General features: G+C 50.9%; 1 protein-coding gene across 6 annotated transcripts in view; it reads right to left on the bottom strand.

Moving 5' to 3' along the window:
* The window catches only part of LOC135054228 (von Willebrand factor A domain-containing protein 5A-like), a 373,972-nt gene that overhangs the window by 113,468 nt on the left and 238,937 nt on the right, over window positions 1-21,567 (bottom strand). For all 6 annotated transcript variants that reach the window (XM_063957548.1, XM_063957547.1, XM_063957546.1 and 3 more), the window contains 2 exons: window positions 13,366-13,524; window positions 13,129-13,232 (listed from right to left, as the gene is read on the bottom strand). In XM_063957548.1, coding sequence (XP_063813618.1) covers window positions 13,129-13,232; window positions 13,366-13,524 — 263 coding nt within the window. The remainder of the gene's footprint in view (window positions 1-13,128; window positions 13,233-13,365; window positions 13,525-21,567) is intronic.

Raw genomic sequence — 21,567 nt, 5'->3', positions numbered from 1 at the left:
GTGAGCTTAGAAGCTTAACTCCCTAAGGTAACATTTGTACTTTGGTTCCTGTAAAACTCTGCTCGTTGCTACCCAGTCTGCTGTACAGTTGTGTTATCATTGATATCCAGCCTTGTTTTAAAACCACAGTCGCAGTCTTCTACAGTCTGCTCTTAAAGCCATAGTCACAGTATACTACAGTCTTAAAGGCACAGCTGCAGCATTCTACAGTTTCGTATTACAACCCACAGCCGCAGTCTTCTACAGTCTGGTCTTAAAGCCACAGTCACCGTGCTATTCAGCCTTGTCTTAAAGTCATAGCCACAGTCATCGTTGCACTCACAGTTGGGTTTCCAGTTATATCCAGTACCAGCCCGGATTACAGTTGCATTCCAGTATTCCGGTTTACAGTGCAGTTCCCAGTCTCACCAGTAACCAGACCGGTTCTAAACCTCGTCAGTAATCAGCCCAGTTCTGCGCAACTGCAGGAAACCTATTTCGTAGTAACCTTGAGTACACAAGCACCTACTCCTGTGACATTATATCCAGTACATTCACCACCCTGCTATCAACCTCGAGTCCCTGGTGATCCAGTGGTCAGGATACGGCTCCCTCTGCCGAGGCCCGGTTCGATCCCCGGTCAGGGATTGCTCCTTCTTCTCACTGATTCCTACAGACCTGCCTAATATACACATAGTCCTCCAGTCGCCAGCACAGACTTCACTAACACCGGGTTCACAAAAACCACAGTCATGACACCAGTCTGTGAATGGTCGGTCTGAGGGAATAAGACCAGTTAGTACATGGGGGGGGGATCAGAGCTTTGGCTGCCAGTCTGTGTATGGTGGGTCTGAGGGAAAAAGACCAGTTACTACATGGGGGGGATCAGAGCTTTGGCTGCCAGTCAGTGGATGGTAGGTCTGAGGGAATAAGACCAGTTAGTACATGGGGGAGGTGGGGGGGATCAGAGCTTTGGATGCCAGTCTGTGGATGGTAGGTCTGAGGGAATAAGACCAGTTAGTACATGGGTGGTGGGGGGGGGGGAGGAATCAGAGCTTTGGATGCCAGTCTGTGGATGGTAGGTCTGAGGGAATAAGACCAGTTAGTACATGGGGGAGGGGGGGGGGGGATCAGAGCTTTGGCTGCCAGTCTCTGGATGGTGGGTCTGAGGGAATAAGACCAGTTAGTACATGGGGGGATCAGAGCTTTGGCTGCCAGTCTGTGAATGGTGAGTCTGAGGGAATAAGACCAGTTAGTACATTGGGGGATCAGAGCTTTGGCTGCCAGTCTGTGGATGGTGAGTCTGAGGGAATAAGACCAGTTAGTACATGGGGGGATCAGAGCTTTGGCTGCCAGTCTGTGGATGGTGAGTCTGACGGAATAAGACCAGTTAGTACATGGGGGGATCAGAGCTTTGGCTGCCAGTCTGTGGATGGTGGGTCTGAGGGAATAAGACCAGTTAGTACATGGGGGGGGGGAATCAGAGCTTTGGCTGCCAGTCTGTGGATGGTGGGTCTGAGGGAATAAGACCAGTTAGTACATGGGGGGATCAGAGCTTTGGCTGCCAGTCTGTGGATGGTGGGTCTGAGGGAATAAGACCAGTTAGTACATGGGGGGATCAGAGCTTTGGCTGCCAGTCTGTGGATGGTGGGTCTGAGAAAATAAGACCAGTTAGTACATGGGGGGATCAGAGCTTTGGCTGCCAGTCTGTGGATGGTGGGTCTGAGGGAATAAGACCAGTTAGTACATGGGGGGATCAGAGCTTTGGCTGCCAGTCTGTGGATGGTGAGTCTGAGGGAATAAGACCAGTTAGTACATGGGGGGATCAGAGCTTTGGCTGCCAGTCTGTGGATGGTAGGTCTGGGGGAATAAGACCAGTTAGTACATGGGGCAGGGGGGGGGGGGGGGGGGAATCAGAGCTTTGGATTGCCAGTCTGTGGATGGTGGGTCTGAGGGAATAAGACCAGTTAGTACATGGGGCAGGGGGGGGGGGGGGAAATCAGAGCTTTGGCTGCCAGTCTGTGGATGGTGGGTCTGAGGGAATAAGACCAGTTAGTACATGGGGGGATCAGAGCTTTGGCTGCCAGTCTGTGGATGGTGGGTCTGAGGGAATAAGACCAGTTAGTACATGGGGGGGATCAGAGCTTTGGCTGCCAGTCTGTGGATGGTGGGTGTGAGAGAATAAGACCAGGTAGTACATGGGGGATCAGAGCTTTGGCTGCCAGTCTGTGGATGGTGGGTCTGAGGGAATAAGACCAGTTAGTACATGGGGGATCAGAGCTTTGGCTGCCAGTCTGTGGATGGTGGGTCTGAGAGAATAAGACCAGTTAGTACATGGGGATCAGAGCTCTGGCTGCCAGTCTGTGGATGGTGAGTCTGAGGGAATAAGACCAGTTAGTACATGGGGGGATCAGAGCTCTGGCTGCCAGTCTGTGGATGGTAGGTCTGAGGGAATAAGACCAGTTAGTACATGGGGGGATCAGAGCTCTGGCTGCCAGTCTGTGGATGGTAGGTCTGAGGGAATAAGACCAGTTAGTACATGGGGGGGATCAGAGCTTTGGCTGCCAGTCTGTGGATGGTGGGTGTGAGAGAATAAGACCAGTTAGTACATGGGGATCAGAGCTCTGGCTGCCAGTTGTCACGATCCTGACTGTAGTTCTCGTATTTGGTGACTTACCCCTGCCATCTGTCCTGGATCCTGTGCCGTTTTTGCTCACTGAGATAAACAGCTTGTCAGCACCATGAGTTTCCTGAGATCTCTGCCTGGAATGTAATAGCTAACGAGCTCCACCTGTGGTGATCTTCTGTGTGAGTCTGAATTCAGCAATCTGAAGTTTAGGCCTAAAAGCCAGCATCCTCTGTTTGCAGAAGTTCAGGCTTCAGTGTTTTCTCGGCCTACTAGGCCTCGCTCCACTTCACAGCCTAGTCTAGAGTACTCACATGACAGTGACTGTTCACCTGACCCAGAGCTGTCCAATCCAGTGCCAGATCTGAATCACCTGACACTGCTCACCAATCACCAAGGACCAGGAAGTATAAGTCTGAAGGCTGGAGTTGGAAACTCTGCCAGTTCCTTGTGTCACACTCACAGCTATGTGTGAGCTTAGAAGCTGAACTCCCTAAGGTAACATTTGTACTTTGGTTCCTGTAAAACTCTGCTCTTTGCTACCCAGTCTGCTGTACAGTTGTGTTATCATTGATATCCAGCCTTGTTTTAAAACCACAGTCGCAGTCTTCTACAGTCTGCTCTTAAAGCCATAGTCACAGTATACTACAGTCTTAAAGGCACAGCTGCAGCATTCTACAGTTTCGTATTACAACCCACAGCCGCAGTCTTCTACAGTCTGGTCTTAAAGCCACAGTCACCGTGTTATTCAGCCTTGTCTTAAAGTCATAGCCACAGTCATCGTTGCACTCACAGTTGGGTTTCCAGTTATATCCAGTACCAGCCCGGATTACAGTTGCATTCCAGTATTCCGGTTTACAGTGCAGTTCCCAGTCTCACCAGTAACCAGACCGGTTCTAAACCTCGTCAGTAATCAGCCCAGTTCTGCGCAACTGCAGGAAACCTATTTCGTAGTAACCTTGAGTACACAAGCACCTACTCCTGTGACATTATATCCAGTACATTCACCACCCTGCTATCAACCTCGAGTCCCTGGTGATCCAGTGGTCAGGATACGGCTCCCTCTGCCGAGGCCCGGTTCGATCCCCGGTCAGGGATTGCTCCTTCTTCTCACTGATTCCTACAGACCTGCCTAATATACACATAGTCCTCCAGTCGCCAGCACAGACTTCACTAACACCGGGTTCACAAAAACCACAGTCATGACACCAGTCTGTGAATGGTCGGTCTGAGGGAATAAGACCAGTTAGTACATGGGGGGGATCAGAGCTTTGGCTGCCAGTCTGTGTATGGTGGGTCTGAGGGAAAAAGACCAGTTACTACATGGGGGGGATCAGAGCTTTGGCTGCCAGTCAGTGGATGGTAGGTCTGAGGGAATAAGACCAGTTAGTACATGGGGGATCAGAGCTTTGGCTGCCAGTCAGTGGATGGTAGGTCTGAGGGAATAAGACCAGTTAGTACATGGGGGAGGGGGGGGGGTCAGAGCTTTGGATGCCAGTCTGTGGATGGTAGGTCTGAGGGAATAAGACCAGTTAGTACATGGGGGGGGGAAATCAGAGCTTTGGATGCCAGTCTGTGGATGGTAGGTCTGAGGGAATAAGACCAGTTAGTACATGGGGGAGGGGGGGGGGGGGATCAGAGCTTTGGCTGCCAGTCTCTGGATGGTGGGTCTGAGGGAATAAGACCAGTTAGTACATGGGGGGATCAGAGCTTTGGCTGCCAGTCTGTGGATGGTGAGTCTGAGGGAATAAGACCAGTTAGTACATGGGGGGATCAGAGCTTTGGCTGCCAGTCTGTGGATGGTGAGTCTGAGGGAATAAGACCAGTTAGTACATGGGGGGATCAGAGCTTTGGCTGCCAGTCAGTGGATGGTGGGTCTGAGGGAATAAGACCAGTTAGAACATGGGGGGATCAGAGCTTTGGCTGCCAGTCTGTGGATGGTGGGTCTGAGGGAATAAGACCAGTTAGTACATGGGGGGGATCAGAGCTTTGGCTGCCAGTCTGTGGATGGTGGGTCTGAGGGAATAAGACCAGTTAGTACATGGGGGAGGGGGGGGGGGGGCGGATCAGAGCTTTGGCTGCCAGTCTGTGGATGGTGGGTCTGAGGGAATAACACCAGTTAGTACATGGGGGGATCAGAGCTTTGGATGCCAGTCTGTGGATGGTGAGTCTGAGGGAATAAGACCAGTTAGTACATGGGGGGATCAGAGCTTTGGCTGCCAGTCTGTGGATGGTGGGTCTGAGGGAATAAGACCAGTTAGTACATGGGGGGATCAGAGCTTTGGCTGCCAGTCTGTGGATGGTGGGTCTGAGGGAATAAGACCAGTTAGTACATGGGGGGATCAGAGCTTTGGCTGCCAGTCTGTGGATGGTGGGTCTGAGGGAATAAGACCAGTTAGTACATGGGGGATCAGAGCTTTGGCTGCCAGTCTGTGGATGGTGGGTCTGAGGGAATAAGACCAGTTAGTACATGGGGGGATCAGAGCTTTAGATGCCAGTCTGTGGATGGTGGGTCTGAGGGAATAAGACCAGTTAGTACATGGGGATCAGAGCTTTGGCTGCCAGTCAGTGGATGGTAGGTCTGAGGGAATAAGACCAGTTAGTACATTGGGGGGGATCAGAGCTTTGGATGCCAGTCTGTGGATGGTAGGTCTGAGGGAATAAGACCAGTTAGTACATGGGGGAGGGGGGGGATCAGAGCTTTGGATGCCAGTCTGTGGATGGTAGGTCTGAGGGAATAAGACCAGTTAGTACATGGGGGGGGGGGAATCAGGGCTTTGGCTGCCAGTCTGTGGATGGTAGGTCTGAGGGAATAAGACCAGTTAGTACATGGGGGAGGGGAATCAGAGCTTTGGCTGCCAGTCTGTGGATGGTGAGTCTGAGGGAATAAGACCATTTGGTACATGGGGGGTCAGAGCTTCGGCTGCCAGTCTGTGGATGGTGAGTCTGACGGAATAAGACCAGTTAGTACATGGGGGGATCAGAGCTTTGGCTGCCAGTCTGTGGATGGTGGGTCTGAGGGAATAAGACCAGTTAGTACATGGGGGAGGGGGGAGGGGGGGGGGATCAGAGCTTTGGCTGCCAGTCTGTGGATGGTAGGTATGAGGGAATAAGACCAGTTAGTACATGGGGGGGGGGGGGGGGAATCAGAGCTTTGGCTGCCAGTCTGTGGATGGTGGGTCTGAGGGAATAAGACCAGTTAGTACATGGGGGGATCAGAGCTTTGTCTGCCAGTCTGTGGATGGTGAGTCTGAGGGAATAAGACCAGTTAGTACATGGGGGGGGATCAGAGCTTTGGCTGCCAGTCTGTGGATGGTGGGTCTGAGGGAATAAGACCAGTTAGTACATGGGGGGATCAGAGCTTTGGCTGCCAGTCTGTGGATGGTGGGTCTGAGGGAATAAGACCAGTTAGTACATGGGGGGGGATCAGAGCTTTGGCTGCCAGTCTGTGTATGGTGGGTCTGAGGGAAAAAGACCAGTTACTACATGGGGGGGATCAGAGCTTTGGCTGCCAGTCAGTGGATGGTAGGTCTGAGGGAATAAGACCAGTTAGTACATGGGGGAGGTGGGGGGGATCAGAGCTTTGGATGCCAGTCTGTGGATGGTAGGTCTGAGGGAATAAGACCAGTTAGTACATGGGTGGTGGGGGGGGGAGGAATCAGAGCTTTGGATGCCAGTCTGTGGATGGTAGGTCTGAGGGAATAAGACCAGTTAGTACATGGAGGAGGGGGGGGGGGGGATCAGAGCTTTGGCTGCCAGTCTCTGGATGGTGGGTCTGAGGGAATAAGACCAGTTAGTACATGGGGGGATCAGAGCTTTGGCTGCCAGTCTGTGGATGGTGAGTCTGAGGGAATAAGACCAGTTAGTACATGGGGGGATCAGAGCTTTGGCTGCCAGTCTGTGGATGGTGAGTCTGAGGGAATAAGACCAGTTAGTACATGGGGGGATCAGAGCTTTGGCTGCCAGTCTGTGGATGGTGAGTCTGACGGAATAAGACCAGTTAGTACATGGGGGGATCAGAGCTTTGGCTGCCAGTCTGTGGATGGTGGGTCTGAGGGAATAAGACCAGTTAGTACATGGGGGGGGGATCAGAGCTTTGGCTGCCAGTCTGTGGATGGTGGGTCTGAGGGATTAAGACCAGTTAGTACATGGGGGGATCAGAGCTTTGGCTGCCAGTCTGAGGATGGTGGGTCTGAGGGAATAAGACCAGTTAGTACATGGGGGGATCAGAGCTTTGGCTGCCAGTCTGTGGATGGTGGGTCTGAGAAAATAAGACCAGTTAGTACATGGGGGGATCAGAGCTTTGGCTGCCAGTCTGTGGATGGTGGGTCTGAGGGAATAAGACCAGTTAGTACATGGGGGGATCAGAGCTTTGGCTGCCAGTCTGTGGATGGTGAGTCTGAGGGAATAAGACCAGTTAGTACATGGGGGGATCAGAGCTTTGGCTGCCAGTCTGTGGATGGTAGGTCTGGGGGAATAAGACCAGTTAGTACATGGGGCAGGGGGGGGGGGAATCAGAGCTTTGGATTGCCAGTCTGTGGATGGTGGGTCTGAGGGAATAAGACCAGTTAGTACATGGGGCAGGGGGGGGGGGGGAATCAGAGCTTTGGCTGCCAGTCTGTGGATGGTGGGTCTGAGGGAATAAGACCAGTTAGTACATGGGGGGATCAGAGCTTTGGCTGCCAGTCTGTGGATGGTGGGTCTGAGGGAATAAGACCAGTTAGTACATGGGGGGGATCAGAGCTTTGGCTGCCAGTCTGTGGATGGTGGGTGTGAGAGAATAAGACCAGGTAGTACATGGGGGATCAGAGCTTTGGCTGCCAGTCTGTGGATGGTGGGTCTGAGGGAATAAGACCAGTTAGTACATGGGGGATCAGAGCTTTGGCTGCCAGTCTGTGGATGGTGGGTCTGAGAGAATAAGACCAGTTAGTACATGGGGATCAGAGCTCTGGCTGCCAGTCTGTGGATGGTGAGTCTGAGGGAATAAGACCAGTTAGTACATGGGGGGATCAGAGCTCTGGCTGCCAGTCTGTGGATGGTAGGTCTGAGGGAATAAGACCAGTTAGTACATGGGGGGATCAGAGCTCTGGCTGCCAGTCTGTGGATGGTAGGTCTGAGGGAATAAGACCAGTTAGTACATGGGGGGGATCAGAGCTTTGGCTGCCAGTCTGTGGATGGTGGGTGTGAGAGAATAAGACCAGTTAGTACATGGGGATCAGAGCTCTGGCTGCCAGTTGTCACGATCCTGACTGTAGTTCTCGTATTTGGTGACTTACCCCTGCCATCTGTCCTGGATCCTGTGCCGTTTTTGCTCACTGAGATAAACAGCTTGTCAGCACCATGAGTTTCCTGAGATCTCTGCCTGGAATGTAATAGCTAACGAGCTCCACCTGTGGTGATCTTCTGTGTGAGTCTGAATTCAGCAATCTGAAGTTTAGGCCTAAAAGCCAGCATCCTCTGTTTGCAGAAGTTCAGGCTTCAGTGTTTTCTCGGCCTACTAGGCCTCGCTCCACTTCACAGCCTAGTCTAGAGTACTCACATGACAGTGACTGTTCACCTGACCCAGAGCTGTCCAATCCCGTGCCAGATCTGAATCACCTGACACTGCTCACCAATCACCAAGGACCAGGAAGTATAAGTCTGAAGGCTGGAGTTGGAAACTCTGCCAGTTCCTTGTGTCACACTCACAGCTATGTGTGAGCTTAGAAGCTGAACTCCCTAAGGTAACATTTGTACTTTGGTTCCTGTAAAACTCTGCTCTTTGCTACCCAGTCTGCTGTACAGTTGTGTTATCATTGATATCCAGCCTTGTTTTAAAACCACAGTCGCAGTCTTCTACAGTCTGCTCTTAAAGCCATAGTCACAGTATACTACAGTCTTAAAGGCACAGCTGCAGCATTCTACAGTTTCGTATTACAACCCACAGCCGCAGTCTTCTACAGTCTGGTCTTAAAGCCACAGTCACCGTGTTATTCAGCCTTGTCTTAAAGTCATAGCCACAGTCATCGTTGCACTCACAGTTGGGTTTCCAGTTATATCCAGTACCAGCCCGGATTACAGTTGCATTCCAGTATTCCGGTTTACAGTGCAGTTCCCAGTCTCACCAGTAACCAGACCGGTTCTAAACCTCGTCAGTAATCAGCCCAGTTCTGCGCAACTGCAGGAAACCTATTTCGTAGTAACCTTGAGTACACAAGCACCTACTCCTGTGACATTATATCCAGTACATTCACCACCCTGCTATCAACCTCGAGTCCCTGGTGATCCAGTGGTCAGGATACGGCTCCCTCTGCCGAGGCCCGGTTCGATCCCCGGTCAGGGATTGCTCCTTCTTCTCACTGATTCCTACAGACCTGCCTAATATACACATAGTCCTCCAGTCGCCAGCACAGACTTCACTAACACCGGGTTCACAAAAACCACAGTCATGACACCAGTCTGTGAATGGTCGGTCTGAGGGAATAAGACCAGTTAGTACATGGGGGGGATCAGAGCTTTGGCTGCCAGTCTGTGTATGGTGGGTCTGAGGGAAAAAGACCAGTTACTACATGGGGGGGATCAGAGCTTTGGCTGCCAGTCAGTGGATGGTAGGTCTGAGGGAATAAGACCAGTTAGTACATGGGGGATCAGAGCTTTGGCTGCCAGTCAGTGGATGGTAGGTCTGAGGGAATAAGACCAGTTAGTACATGGGGGAGGGGGGGGGGGGGGTCAGAGCTTTGGATGCCAGTCTGTGGATGGTAGGTCTGAGGGAATAAGACCAGTTAGTACATGGGGGGGGGGAAATCAGAGCTTTGGATGCCAGTCTGTGGATGGTAGGTCTGAGGGAATAAGACCAGTTAGTACATGGGGGAGGGGGGGGGGGGATCAGAGCTTTGGCTGCCAGTCTCTGGATGGTGGGTCTGAGGGAATAAGACCAGTTAGTACATGGGGGGATCAGAGCTTTGGCTGCCAGTCTGTGGATGGTGAGTCTGAGGGAATAAGACCAGTTAGTACATGGGGGGATCAGAGCTTTGGCTGCCAGTCTGTGGATGGTGAGTCTGAGGGAATAAGACCAGTTAGTACATGGGGGGATCAGAGCTTTGGCTGCCAGTCAGTGGATGGTGGGTCTGAGGGAATAAGACCAGTTAGAACATGGGGGGATCAGAGCTTTGGCTGCCAGTCTGTGGATGGTGGGTCTGAGGGAATAAGACCAGTTAGTACATGGGGGGGATCAGAGCTTTGGCTGCCAGTCTGTGGATGGTGGGTCTGAGGGAATAAGACCAGTTAGTACATGGGGGAGGGGGGGGGGGGATCAGAGCTTTGGCTGCCAGTCTGTGGATGGTGGGTCTGAGGGAATAACACCAGTTAGTACATGGGGGGATCAGAGCTTTGGATGCCAGTCTGTGGATGGTGAGTCTGAGGGAATAAGACCAGTTAGTACATGGGGGGATCAGAGCTTTGGCTGCCAGTCTGTGGATGGTGGGTCTGAGGGAATAAGACCAGTTAGTACATGGGGGGATCAGAGCTTTGGCTGCCAGTCTGTGGATGGTGGGTCTGAGGGAATAAGACCAGTTAGTACATGGGGGGATCAGAGCTTTGGCTGCCAGTCTGTGGATGGTGGGTCTGAGGGAATAAGACCAGTTAGTACATGGGGGGATCAGAGCTTTGGCTGCCAGTCTGTGGATGGTGGGTCTGAGGGAATAAGACCAGTTAGTACATGGGGGATCAGAGCTTTGGCTGCCAGTCTGTGGATGGTGGGTCTGAGGGAATAAGACCAGTTAGTACATGGGGGGATCAGAGCTTTAGATGCCAGTCTGTGGATGGTGGGTCTGAGGGAATAAGACCAGTTAGTACATGGGGATCAGAGCTTTGGCTGCCAGTCAGTGGATGGTAGGTCTGAGGGAATAAGACCAGTTAGTACATTGGGGGGGGGGGGGGGGGGGGGATCAGAGCTTTGGATGCCAGTCTGTGGATGGTAGGTCTGAGGGAATAAGACCAGTTAGTACATGGGTGAAGGGGGGGGATCAGAGCTTTGGATGCCAGTCTGTGGATGGTAGGTCTGAGGGAATAAGACCAGTTAGTACATGGGGGGGGGGGGAATCAGGGCTTTGGCTGCCAGTCTGTGGATGGTAGGTCTGAGGGAATAAGACCAGTTAGTACATGGGGGAGGGGAATCAGAGCTTTGGCTGCCAGTCTGTGGATGGTGAGTCTGAGGGAATAAGACCATTTGGTACATGGGGGGTCAGAGCTTCGGCTGCCAGTCTGTGGATGGTGAGTCTGACGGAATAAGACCAGTTAGTACATGGGGGGATCAGAGCTTTGGCTGCCAGTCTGTGGATGGTGGGTCTGAGGGAATAAGACCAGTTAGTACATGGGGGGATCAGAGCTTTGGCTGCCAGTCTGTGGATGGTGGGTCTGAGGGAATAAGACCAGTTAGTACATGGGGGATCAGAGCTTTGGCTGCCAGTCTGTGGATGGTGGGTCTGAGGGAATAAGACCAGTTAGTACATGGGGGGATCAGAGCTTTAGATGCCAGTCTGTGGATGGTGGGTCTGAGGGAATAAGACCAGTTAGTACATGGGGGAGCAGAGCTTTGGCTGCCAGTCAGTGGATGGTAGGTCTGAGGGAATAAGACCAGTTAGTACATTGGGGGGGGCGGGGGGGGATCAGAGCTTTGGTGCCAGTCTGTGGATGGTAGGCCTGAGGGAATAAGACCAGTTAGTACATGGGGGAGGGGGGGGATCAGAGCTTTGGATGCCAGTCTGTGGATGGTAGGTCTGAGGGAATAAGACCAGTTATTTACATGGGGGAGGGGGGGGGGGGGGGTCAGAGCTTTGGCTGCCAGTCTGTGGATGGTGGGTCTGAGGGAATAAGACCAGTTAGTACATGGGGGATCAGAGCTTTGGCTGCCAGTCTGTGGATGGTGGGTCTGAGGGAACAAGACCAGTTAGTACATGGGGGGATCAGAGCTTTGCCTGCCAGTCTGTGGATGGTGGGTCTGAGGGAATAAGACCAGTTAGTACTTGGGGGGATCAGAGCTTTGGCTGCCAGTCTGTGGATGGTGGGTCTGAGGGAATAAGACCAGTTAGTACATGGGGGGATCAGAGCTTTGGCTGCCAGTCTGTGGATGGTGAGTCTGAGGGAACAAGACCAGTTAGTACATGGGGTGGGGGGATCACAACAAAGTGTATGATTAGGTTCATTCTTTTATCAGCAGTGTAGTGTATTTTTGTTAAAAAAGGGATTTCCGCTATCAGATAACATGCATGCAGTGGTCGAAGTGGAAATTTTGAAGTGGGGGTATGGAAAAATTAAGGTTCTCATTAAAGGGGCGTGGTCACTGAAAAGGGGGCATACACATTATGCACCACAATAGTAGTATACCATCTAGTACTGGTGCCCCTTACACATTACGGCATTTGATATACCGGCTGTCGGGATCCTGGTGCTCAGCATACGGACGCTGGAATCCCGACAGCCAGTATACCGACAACTAATCTCCCTATTGGGGTGTCCACAACACCCCTGGAGGGAGACTAAATAGCGTGGCGTGCCACCGTGCCTGAAGGCGCTGTTTTGCGCTCACCCCGCTGCCGTCATTCCGGCGGTCAGGATCCCAAGCGCAGGCGACTCACACCACACCCGACACATGCCGTGTCGCTCACCTGCCATCTTGTGCCCCGGGCCGCTCCGCTGCTACATGGAGTCTGCAGCCTGAGCCGTTTCAGCCTGACGCCCGTATGCGTGCGCTGTGCCGGCGGGGGTGGGTGTCCTGCTGTCCGGCCCTGGCGGCTGCTGCAGTACCAGGTCCCTCACACAGCAGCGCACGCCGCACAGCTCCTCACCCGCGGTGCACACACTGACCAGCGCGCCTTCCCTCCCTGCTGAGAGCACACTCACTAACCAGCTCCCCTACGTCCGGCGGGGACCGGGAGCTACGCTTCTGGCGCTTCAGAAAGACACAGCACAGCGGTCGGGATGAGCATCCCGAGCCGCTGGGTTTCAGAAGGGGAGTGCGCCGGAGCCACGAATGGGGGGCTGTGGCGAGGCAGCAATTTCAGCCCTACTGGGGGCAGCAGCGGGGCAGATAACAGCCCCTGCTACAGGCCCCCCCACCCCCCCACCCCCAATGTGTTTAAATGTAATAATCTATATTGTATGATGAGGCAACTGCAGTGCCTGGGTATGTGGAGCCTGTGCAGTATTTAAATTAGAGATGTGCGGCAGGCACTTTTTTGTGCTTTGGTTTTGGATCTGGATGATTTTTGGGAAAAAACAGAAAACCAGCTAAAATCACAGAATTTGGGGGTAATTTTGCTCCTACAGTATTATTAACGTCAATAACTTTCGTTTCCACTCATTTCCAGTCTATTCTGAACACCTCACAATATTGTTTTTAGGCCTAAAAGTTGCACCGAGGTCGCTGGATGACTAAGCTAAGCGACCCAAGTGGCCGACACAAACACCTGGCCCATCTAGGAGTGGCACTGCAGTGTCAGACAGGATGGCAGATATAAAAAAAAATAATATGAATATCTCGGTACCTTTCAGCTTTCTCAGTTTTAAGTGGGAAATGAAGATTATTCTTTAAAACGTCATCTTTAAACTTGTACTGCAGGCAGACGTCACCCTCCGCTGCATTCTCCACCTATAGAACAGAAGGAGAACACAGGTCACATTCCGATGCTTATACCAGAGGCGTCATAGTACTCACGGTGTGATTCCTCTCCCACTCCTCTGTACAAGGAGCCGCAGGTCATAGGCTCACAGACGTGACGCACCTTTCCCTTCAGCTGGGCGTACACTATAGACCTCTGACCCTGGAAGATGGCGGTGGGGATCAGGGACAGGAGAACGGCTTCCACTCCGGAAGGAAGGGTCCATGTCAGAGAGACGTCCTTCACCGTGGGCTGTAAGGAGCACTTTAGGGCTCGAAGAACCTGATGGGGTTGGGAAAAAAAAGTCAGGAGTAAGATAAGAGATAATTCTGCAAACTACTACATGTCATCCGTCCGTGTCCTGCTACGTGTCACGTGTCAGTGTCCTGCTACATGTCACCTGTCCGTGTACTGCTACATGTCACCTGTCCGTGTACTGCTCCATGTCATCCGTCCGTGTACGACTACTACTACTACATGTCATCCGTCCGTGTACTACTACTACTACTACTACTACATGTCATCCGTCCGTGTACTGCTACTACATGTCATCCGTCCGTGTACTGCTACTAGATGTCATCCGTCCGTGTACTGCTACTACATGTCATCCGTCCGTGTACTGCTACTACATGTCATCCGTCCGTGTCCTGCTACGTGTCACGTGTCAGTGTCCTGCTACATGTCACCTGTCCGTGTACTGCTACATGTCACCTGTCCGTGTACTGCTCCATGTCATCCGTCCGTGTACGACTACTACTACTACTACTACATGTCATCCGTCCGTGTACTACTACTACTACATGTCATCCGTCCGTGTACTGCTACTACATGTCATCCGTCCGTGTACTGCTACTAGATGTCATCCGTCCGTGTACTGCTACTAGATGTCATCCGTCCGTGTACTGCTACTACATGTCATCCGTCCGTGTACTGCTACTACATGTCATCCGTCCGTGTACTGCTACTACTACTACTACATGTCATCCGTCCGTGTACTGCTACTACATGTCATCCGTCCGTGTACTGCTACTAGATGTCATCCGTCCGTGTACTGCTACTACATGTCATCCGTCCGTGTACTGCTACTACATGTCATCCGTCCGTGTACTGCTACTACTACTACTACTACTACTACTACATGTCATCCGTCCGTGTACTGCTACTACATGTCATCCGTCCGTGTACTGCTACTACTACTACTACATGTCATCCGTCCGTGTACTGCTACTACATGTCATCCGTCCGTGTACTGCTACTACGTCATCCGTCCGTGTACTGCTACTACATGTCATCCGTCCGTGTACTGCTACTACATGTCATCCGTCCGTGTACTGCTACTACTACTACTACTACTACTACATGTCATCCGTCCGTGTACTGCTACTACATGTCATCCGTCCGTGTACTGCTACTACATGTCATCCGTCCGTGTACTGCTACTACATGTCATCCGTCCGTGTACTGCTACTACTACTACTACTACATGTCATCCGTCCGTGTACTGCTACTACATGTCATCCGTCCGTGTACTGCTACTACATGTCATCCGTCCGTGTACTGCTACTACTACTACTACATGTCATCCGTCCGTGTACTGCTACTACATGTCATCCGTCCGTGTACTGCTACTACTACTACATGTCATCCGTCCGTGTACTGCTACTACATGTCATCCGTCCGTGTACTGCTACTACTACTACTACTACTACTACATGTCATCCGTCCGTGTACTGCTATTACATGTCATCCGTCCGTGTACTGCTACTACATGTCATCCGTCCGTGTACTGCTACTACATGTCATCCGTCCGTGTACTGCTACTACATGTCATCCGTCCGTGTACTGCTACTACTACTACTACTACTACTACATGTCATCCGTCCGTGTACTGCTACTACATGTCATCCGTCCGTGTACTGCTACTACATGTCATCCGTCCGTGTACTGCTACTACATGTCATCCGTCCGTGTACTGCTACTACTACTACTACTACATGTCATCCGTCCGTGTACTGCTACTACATGTCATCCGTCCGTGTACTGCTACTACATGTCATCCGTCCGTGTACTGCTACTACTACTACTACTACTACTACTACATGTCATCCGTCCGTGTACTGCTACTACATGTCATCCGTCCGTGTACTGCTACTACTACTACTACATGTCATCCGTCCGTGTACTGCTACTACATGTCATCCGTCCGTGTACTGCTACTACTACTACTACTACTACTACATGTCATCCGTCCGTGTACTGCTACTACATGTCATCCGTCAGTGTACTGCTACTACTACTACTACTACTACTACTACTACTACTACATGTCATCCGTCCGTGTACTGCTACTACATGTCATCCGTCCGTGTACTGCTACTACTACATGTCATCCGTCCGTGTACTGCTACTACATGTCATCCGTCCGTGTACTGCTACTACTACTACTACTACATGTCATCCGTCCGTGTACTACTACTACTACTACTACTACTACTACTACATGTCATCCGTTCGTGTACTACTACATGTCATCCGTCCGTGTACTACTACTACTACTACTACTACTACTACATGTCATCCGTCCGTGTACTGCTACTACATGTCATCCGTCCGTGTACTGCTACTACATGTCATCCGTCCGTGTACTGCTACATGGCAGCTGTCAGTGTTTGGATAATGTAGATTAGCTTTAGGTCACAACATGCAGGGAACATGGGGGATCGGGATGCGGTCAATATGCCGCCGGCCGGAATCCCGGCGGTCGAAATACCGACGCCGGAATCCCGACCGCCACAATCCCGACATATTCTCCCTCCGTGGGTGTCCACGACACCCATAGAGGGAGAATATAATAGTGTGCCGAGCGTAGCGAGGCACCGTGCCCGTAGCGTGGCGAGCGAAGCGAGCCCGCAAGGGGCTGCGTTCCGCTCGCCACCCCTGTCGGGATTGTGTGGTCGGGATTCCAGCGTCGGTATTTCGACCGCCGGGATTCCGTCCGGCGGCATTTAGTACTGATCCCGGGGGATCATGCGGAGATGTAGACTGTTTGCAGGGGGTGCTGGTGTATTTGCACTGTGCAATCTTTGTAGCTGAGCGTACGCCTGCTCTGACAATGATTGAGCTATGAAACCCATCTCGTGGAACGTGGTGGAGTGGTCTGTGTACTGGGGGTATATCCACATTTAGTTCTATGCACTCAATGTGAATGCAATAGTGGACGACTTGTGTACAACTCTTAATCAGACCACGGGGACTGTGAATCTTGCTGTGTGTGAGTTTCCGGAACAGGACACGGTGACATGTAAGTGGAAACTATGGGCCTAATTCTGAGTTGATCGCAGCAGCAAATTTGTTAGCAGTTGGGCAAAACCATGTGCACTGCAGGTGGGGCCGATGTAACATGTGCAGAGAGAGTTAGATTTGGGTGGGGTGCATTCAAACTGAAATCTAAATTGCAGTGTAAAAATAAAGCAGCCAGTATTTACCCTGCACAGAAACATAATAACCCACCCAAATCTAACTCTCTCTGCACATGTTATATCTGCCCCACCTGCAGTGCATATGGTTTTGCCCAATTGCTAACAAATTTGCTGCTGCGATTAACTCAGAATTAGTCCCAATGCCACGTAGCATTAGTCTACACATCAGTGCATTTCTGTATTTCTGTAGTCTCTCACAGATGAGCCAAAGGATAATCTCCAAGGAATGTACATGTAATGGAGTAACATTATCTACACCACTCTGGGAATTTCAATTCAATACTTAAAGGTGAGCTCATTACCACAGCCTCCCACCCCGTGACCGAGAGCCCCACCCCGTGACCGAGAGCCCCACCCCGTGACTAATGGGTCTATTTACTAAGCTTTGGATGGAGATAAAGTCGCTGGAGATAAAAATAAGAATTTACTTACCGATAATTCTATTTCTCGGAGTCCGTAGTGGATGCTGGGGTTCCTGAAAGGACCATGGGGAATAGCGGCTCCGCAGGAGACAGGGCACAAAAAAGTAAAGCTTTACTAGGTCAGGTGGTGTGCACTGGCTCCTCCCCCTATGACCCTCCTCCAGACTCCAGTTAGGTACTGTGCCCGGACGAGCATACACAATAAGGGAGGCATTTTGAATCCCGGGTAAGACTCATACCAGCCACACCAATCACACCGTACAACTTGTGATCTAAACCCAGTTAACAGTATGACAACAGAAAGGGCCTCTTAAAGATGGCTCCTTAACAATAACCCGAATTAGTTAACAATAACTATGTACAAGTATTGCAGATAATCCGCACTTGGGATGGGCGCCCAGCATCCACTACGGACTCCGAGAAATAGAATTATCGGTAAGTAAATTCTTATTTTCTCTATCGTCCTAAGTGGATGCTGGGGTTCCTGAAAGGACCATGGGGATTATACCAAAGCTCCCAAACGGGCGGGAGAGTGCGGATGACTCTGCAGCACCGAATGAGAGAACTCCAGGTCCTCCTTTGCCAGGGTATCAAATTTGTAAAATTTTACAAACGTGTTCTCCCCCGACCACGTAGCTGCTCGGCAGAGTTGTAATGCCGAGACCCCTCGGGCAGCCGCCCAAGATGAGCCCACCTTCCTTGTGGAGTGGGCTTTTACAGTTTTAGGCTGTGGCAGGCCTGCCACAGAATGTGCAAGTTGAATTGTGTTACAAATCCAACGAGCAATCGACTGCTTAGAAGCAGGTGCGCCCAACTTGTTGGGTGCATACAATATAAACAGCGAGTCAGATTTTCTGACTCCAGCCGTCCTTGCAATGTATATTTTTAAGGCTCTGACAACGTCCAACAACTTGGAGTCCTCCAAGTCGCTAGTGGCCGCAGGCACCACAATAGGTTGGTTCAGATGAAATGCTGATACCACTTTAGGGAGAAAATGCGGACGAGTCCGCAGTTCTGCCCTATCCGAATGGAAGATTAGATAAGGACTTTTATAAGATAAAGCCGCCAATTCAGATACTCTCCTGGCAGAGGCCAGGGCTAGTAACATAGTCACTTTCAATGTGAGATATTTCAAATCCACCTTTTTCAATGGTTCAAACCAATGGGATTTGAGGAAATCTAAAACTACATTTAGATCCCACGGTGCCACCGGAGGCACCACAGGAGGCTGTATATGCAGTACTCCCTTGACAAAAGTCTGGACCTCAGGGACAGAGGCCAATTCTTTTTGGAAGAATATTGACAGGGCCGAAATTTGAACCTTAATGGATCCCAATTTGAGACCCATAGATAATCCTGATTGCAGGAAATGTAGGAAACGACCCAGTTGGAATTCCTCCGTCGGAACCCTCCGATCCTCGCACCACGCTACATATTTTCGCCAAATGCGGTGATAATGTTTCACGGTGACTTCCTTCCGTGCCTTAATCAAGGTAGGAATGACTTCTTCTGGAATGCCTTTCCCTTTTAGGATCTGGCGTTCAACCGCCATGCCGTCAAACGCAGCCGCGGTAAGTCTTGAAAAAGACAGGGACCCTGCTGTAGCAGGTCCCTTCTCAGAGGTAGAGGCCACGGTTCGTCCGTGAGCATCTCTTGAAGTTCCGGATACCAAGTCCTTCTCGGCCAATCCGGAACCACTAGTATTGTTCTTACTCTTCTTTGCCGTATGATCTTCAATACCTTTGGTATGAGCGGCAGAGGAGGAAACACATACACTGACTGGTACACCCAAGGAGTTACCAGTGCGTCCACAGCTATTGCCTGTGGATCTCTTGACCTGGCGCAATATTTTTCCAGTTTCTTGTTGAGGCGAGACGCCATCATGTCTACAATTGGTCTTTCCCAACGGTCTATTAACATGTTGAAGACTTCTGGATGTAGACCCCACTCTCCCGGATGAAGATCGTGTCTGCTGAGGAAGTCTGCTTCCCAGTTGTCCACGCCCGGGATGAACACTGCTGACAGTGCTATCACGTGATTCTCCGCCCAGCGAAGAATCTTGGCAGCTTCTGCCATTGCACTCCTGCTTCTTGTGCCGCCCTGCCTGTTTACATGGGCGACCGCCGTGATGTTGTCCGACTGAATCAACACCGGCTTTCCTTGCAGGAGAAGTTCCGCCTGGCTTAGAGCATTGTAGATTGCTCTTAGTTCCAGAATGTTTATGTGAAGAGACTTTTCCAGACTCGTCCATACTCCCTGGAAGTTTCTTCCTTGTGTGACTGCTCCCCAGCCTCTCAGGCTGGCGTCCGTGGTCACCAGGATCCAATCCTGAATGCCGAATCTGCGGCCTTCTAATAGGTGAGCCTTCTGCAACCACCACAGAAGTGACACCCTTGTCTTTGGTGACAGGGTTATTCGCAGGTGCATCTGCAGATGCGACCCTGACCATTTGTCCAACAGATCCCTTTGGAATATTCTTGCATGGAATCTGCCGAATGGAATTGCTTCGTAAGAAGCCACCATTTTTCCCAGGACTCTTGTGCATTGATGTACTGACACTTTTCCTGGTTTTAGGAGGTTCCTGACCAGATCGGATAACTCCTTGGCTTTTTCCTCTGGAAGGAAAACCTTTTTCTGAACCGTGTCCAGAATCATTCCTAGGAACAGCAGACGAGTTGTCGGGATTAAATGGGATTTTGGAATATTCAGAATCCACCCGTGTTGTCTTAGCACCTCTTGAGATAGTGCTAAAGCTGTCTCCAGCTGTTCTCTGGACCTTGCCCTTATTAGGAGATCGTCCAAGTATGGGATAACTAATACGCCTTTTCTTCGAAGAAGAATCATCATCTCGGCCATTACCTTGGTAAAGACCCGAGGCGCCGTGGACAATCCGAACGGCAGCGTCTGAAACTGATAGTGACAGTTTTGAACAATGAACCTGAGGTACCCCTGGTGTGCGGGGTAAATCGGAACGTGTAGATACGCATCCTTGATGTCCAAGGATACCATAAAGTCCCCTTCTTCCAGGTTCGCTATCACTGCTCTGAGTGACTCCATCTTGAACTTGAACTTTTTTATGTAGAGGTTCAAGGACTTCAGATTTAGAATAGGCCTTACCGAGCCATCCGGCTTCGGTACCACAAATAGAGTGGAATAATACCCCTTTCCTTGTTGTAATAGGGGTACTTTGACTATCACCTGCTGAGCGTACAGCTTGTGAATGGCTTCCAACACCCTCTCCCTTTCGGAAGAGACGGTTGGTAAGGCAGACTTCAGGAAACGATGAGGAGGATCCGTCTCTAATTCCAACCTGTACCCCTGAGATATTATCTGCAGGATCCAGGGGTCTACCTGCGAGTGAGCCCACTGCGCGCTGTAATTTTTGAGACGGCCCCCCACTGTCCCCGAGTCCGCTTGAGAGGCCCCAGCGTCATGCTGAGGTTTTTGCAGGAGCCGGGGAGGGCTTCTGTTCCTGGGAAGGAGCTGCCTGTTGGTGTCTCTTCCCTCTTCCTCTGCCTCGTGGCAGGTACGACAAGCCCTTTGCTCTCTTATTTTTGTAGGAGCGAAAAGGCTGCGGTTGAAAAGGTCGGTGCCTTTCTCTGTTGGGGAGTGACTTGAGGTAAAAAAGTGGATTTCCCGGCAGTAGCCGTGGCCACCAAGTCTGATAGACCAACTCCAAATAACTCCTCCCCTTTATACGGCAAAACCTCCATGTGACGTTTTGAATCCGCATCGCCTGTCCACTGTCGTGTCCATAAGGCTCTTCTGGCTGAAATGGACATAGCACTCATCCGAGATGCCAGTGTGCAAATATCCCTCTGTGCATCACGCATATAGATAAATGCATCCTTTATTTGTTCTAACGACAGTAAAACATTGTCCCTATCTAGGGTATCAATATTTTCAATCAGGGATTCTGACCAAACTACTCCAGCACTGCACATCCAGGCAGTTGCTATAGCTGGTCGTAGTATAACACCTGCATGTGTGTATATATTCTTTTGAATAACTTCCATCTTTCTATCTGATGGATCCTTAAGTGCGGCCGTCTCAGGAGAGGGTAACGCCACTTGTTTGGATAAGCGTGTGAGCGCCTTGTCCACCTTAGGGGGTGTTTCCCAGCGCGCCCTAACCTCTGGCGGGAAAGGGTATAATGCCAATAACTTTTTTGAAATTATCAACTTTTTATCAGGAGCAACCCACGCTTCATCACACACGTCATTTAATTCTTCTGATTCAGGAAAAACTGTTTGTAGTTTTTTCACACCATACATAATACCCTGTTTTACGGTATCTGTAGTATCAGCTAAATGTAACGTCTCCTTCATTGCCAAAATCATATAACGTGTGGCCCTACTGGAAAATACGTTTGAATTTCTACCGTCGTCACTGGAATCAGTGCCCGTGTCTGGGTCTGTGTCGAC

The sequence above is a fragment of the Pseudophryne corroboree genome, chromosome 1, assembly GCF_028390025.1.
Source record: "Pseudophryne corroboree isolate aPseCor3 chromosome 1, aPseCor3.hap2, whole genome shotgun sequence".
In the NCBI taxonomy this organism is placed as follows: Eukaryota; Metazoa; Chordata; class Amphibia; order Anura; family Myobatrachidae; genus Pseudophryne; species Pseudophryne corroboree.
The sequence above is the reverse complement of the archived record's forward strand: the minus strand, read 5'-3'. Positions and strand labels throughout refer to the sequence as shown.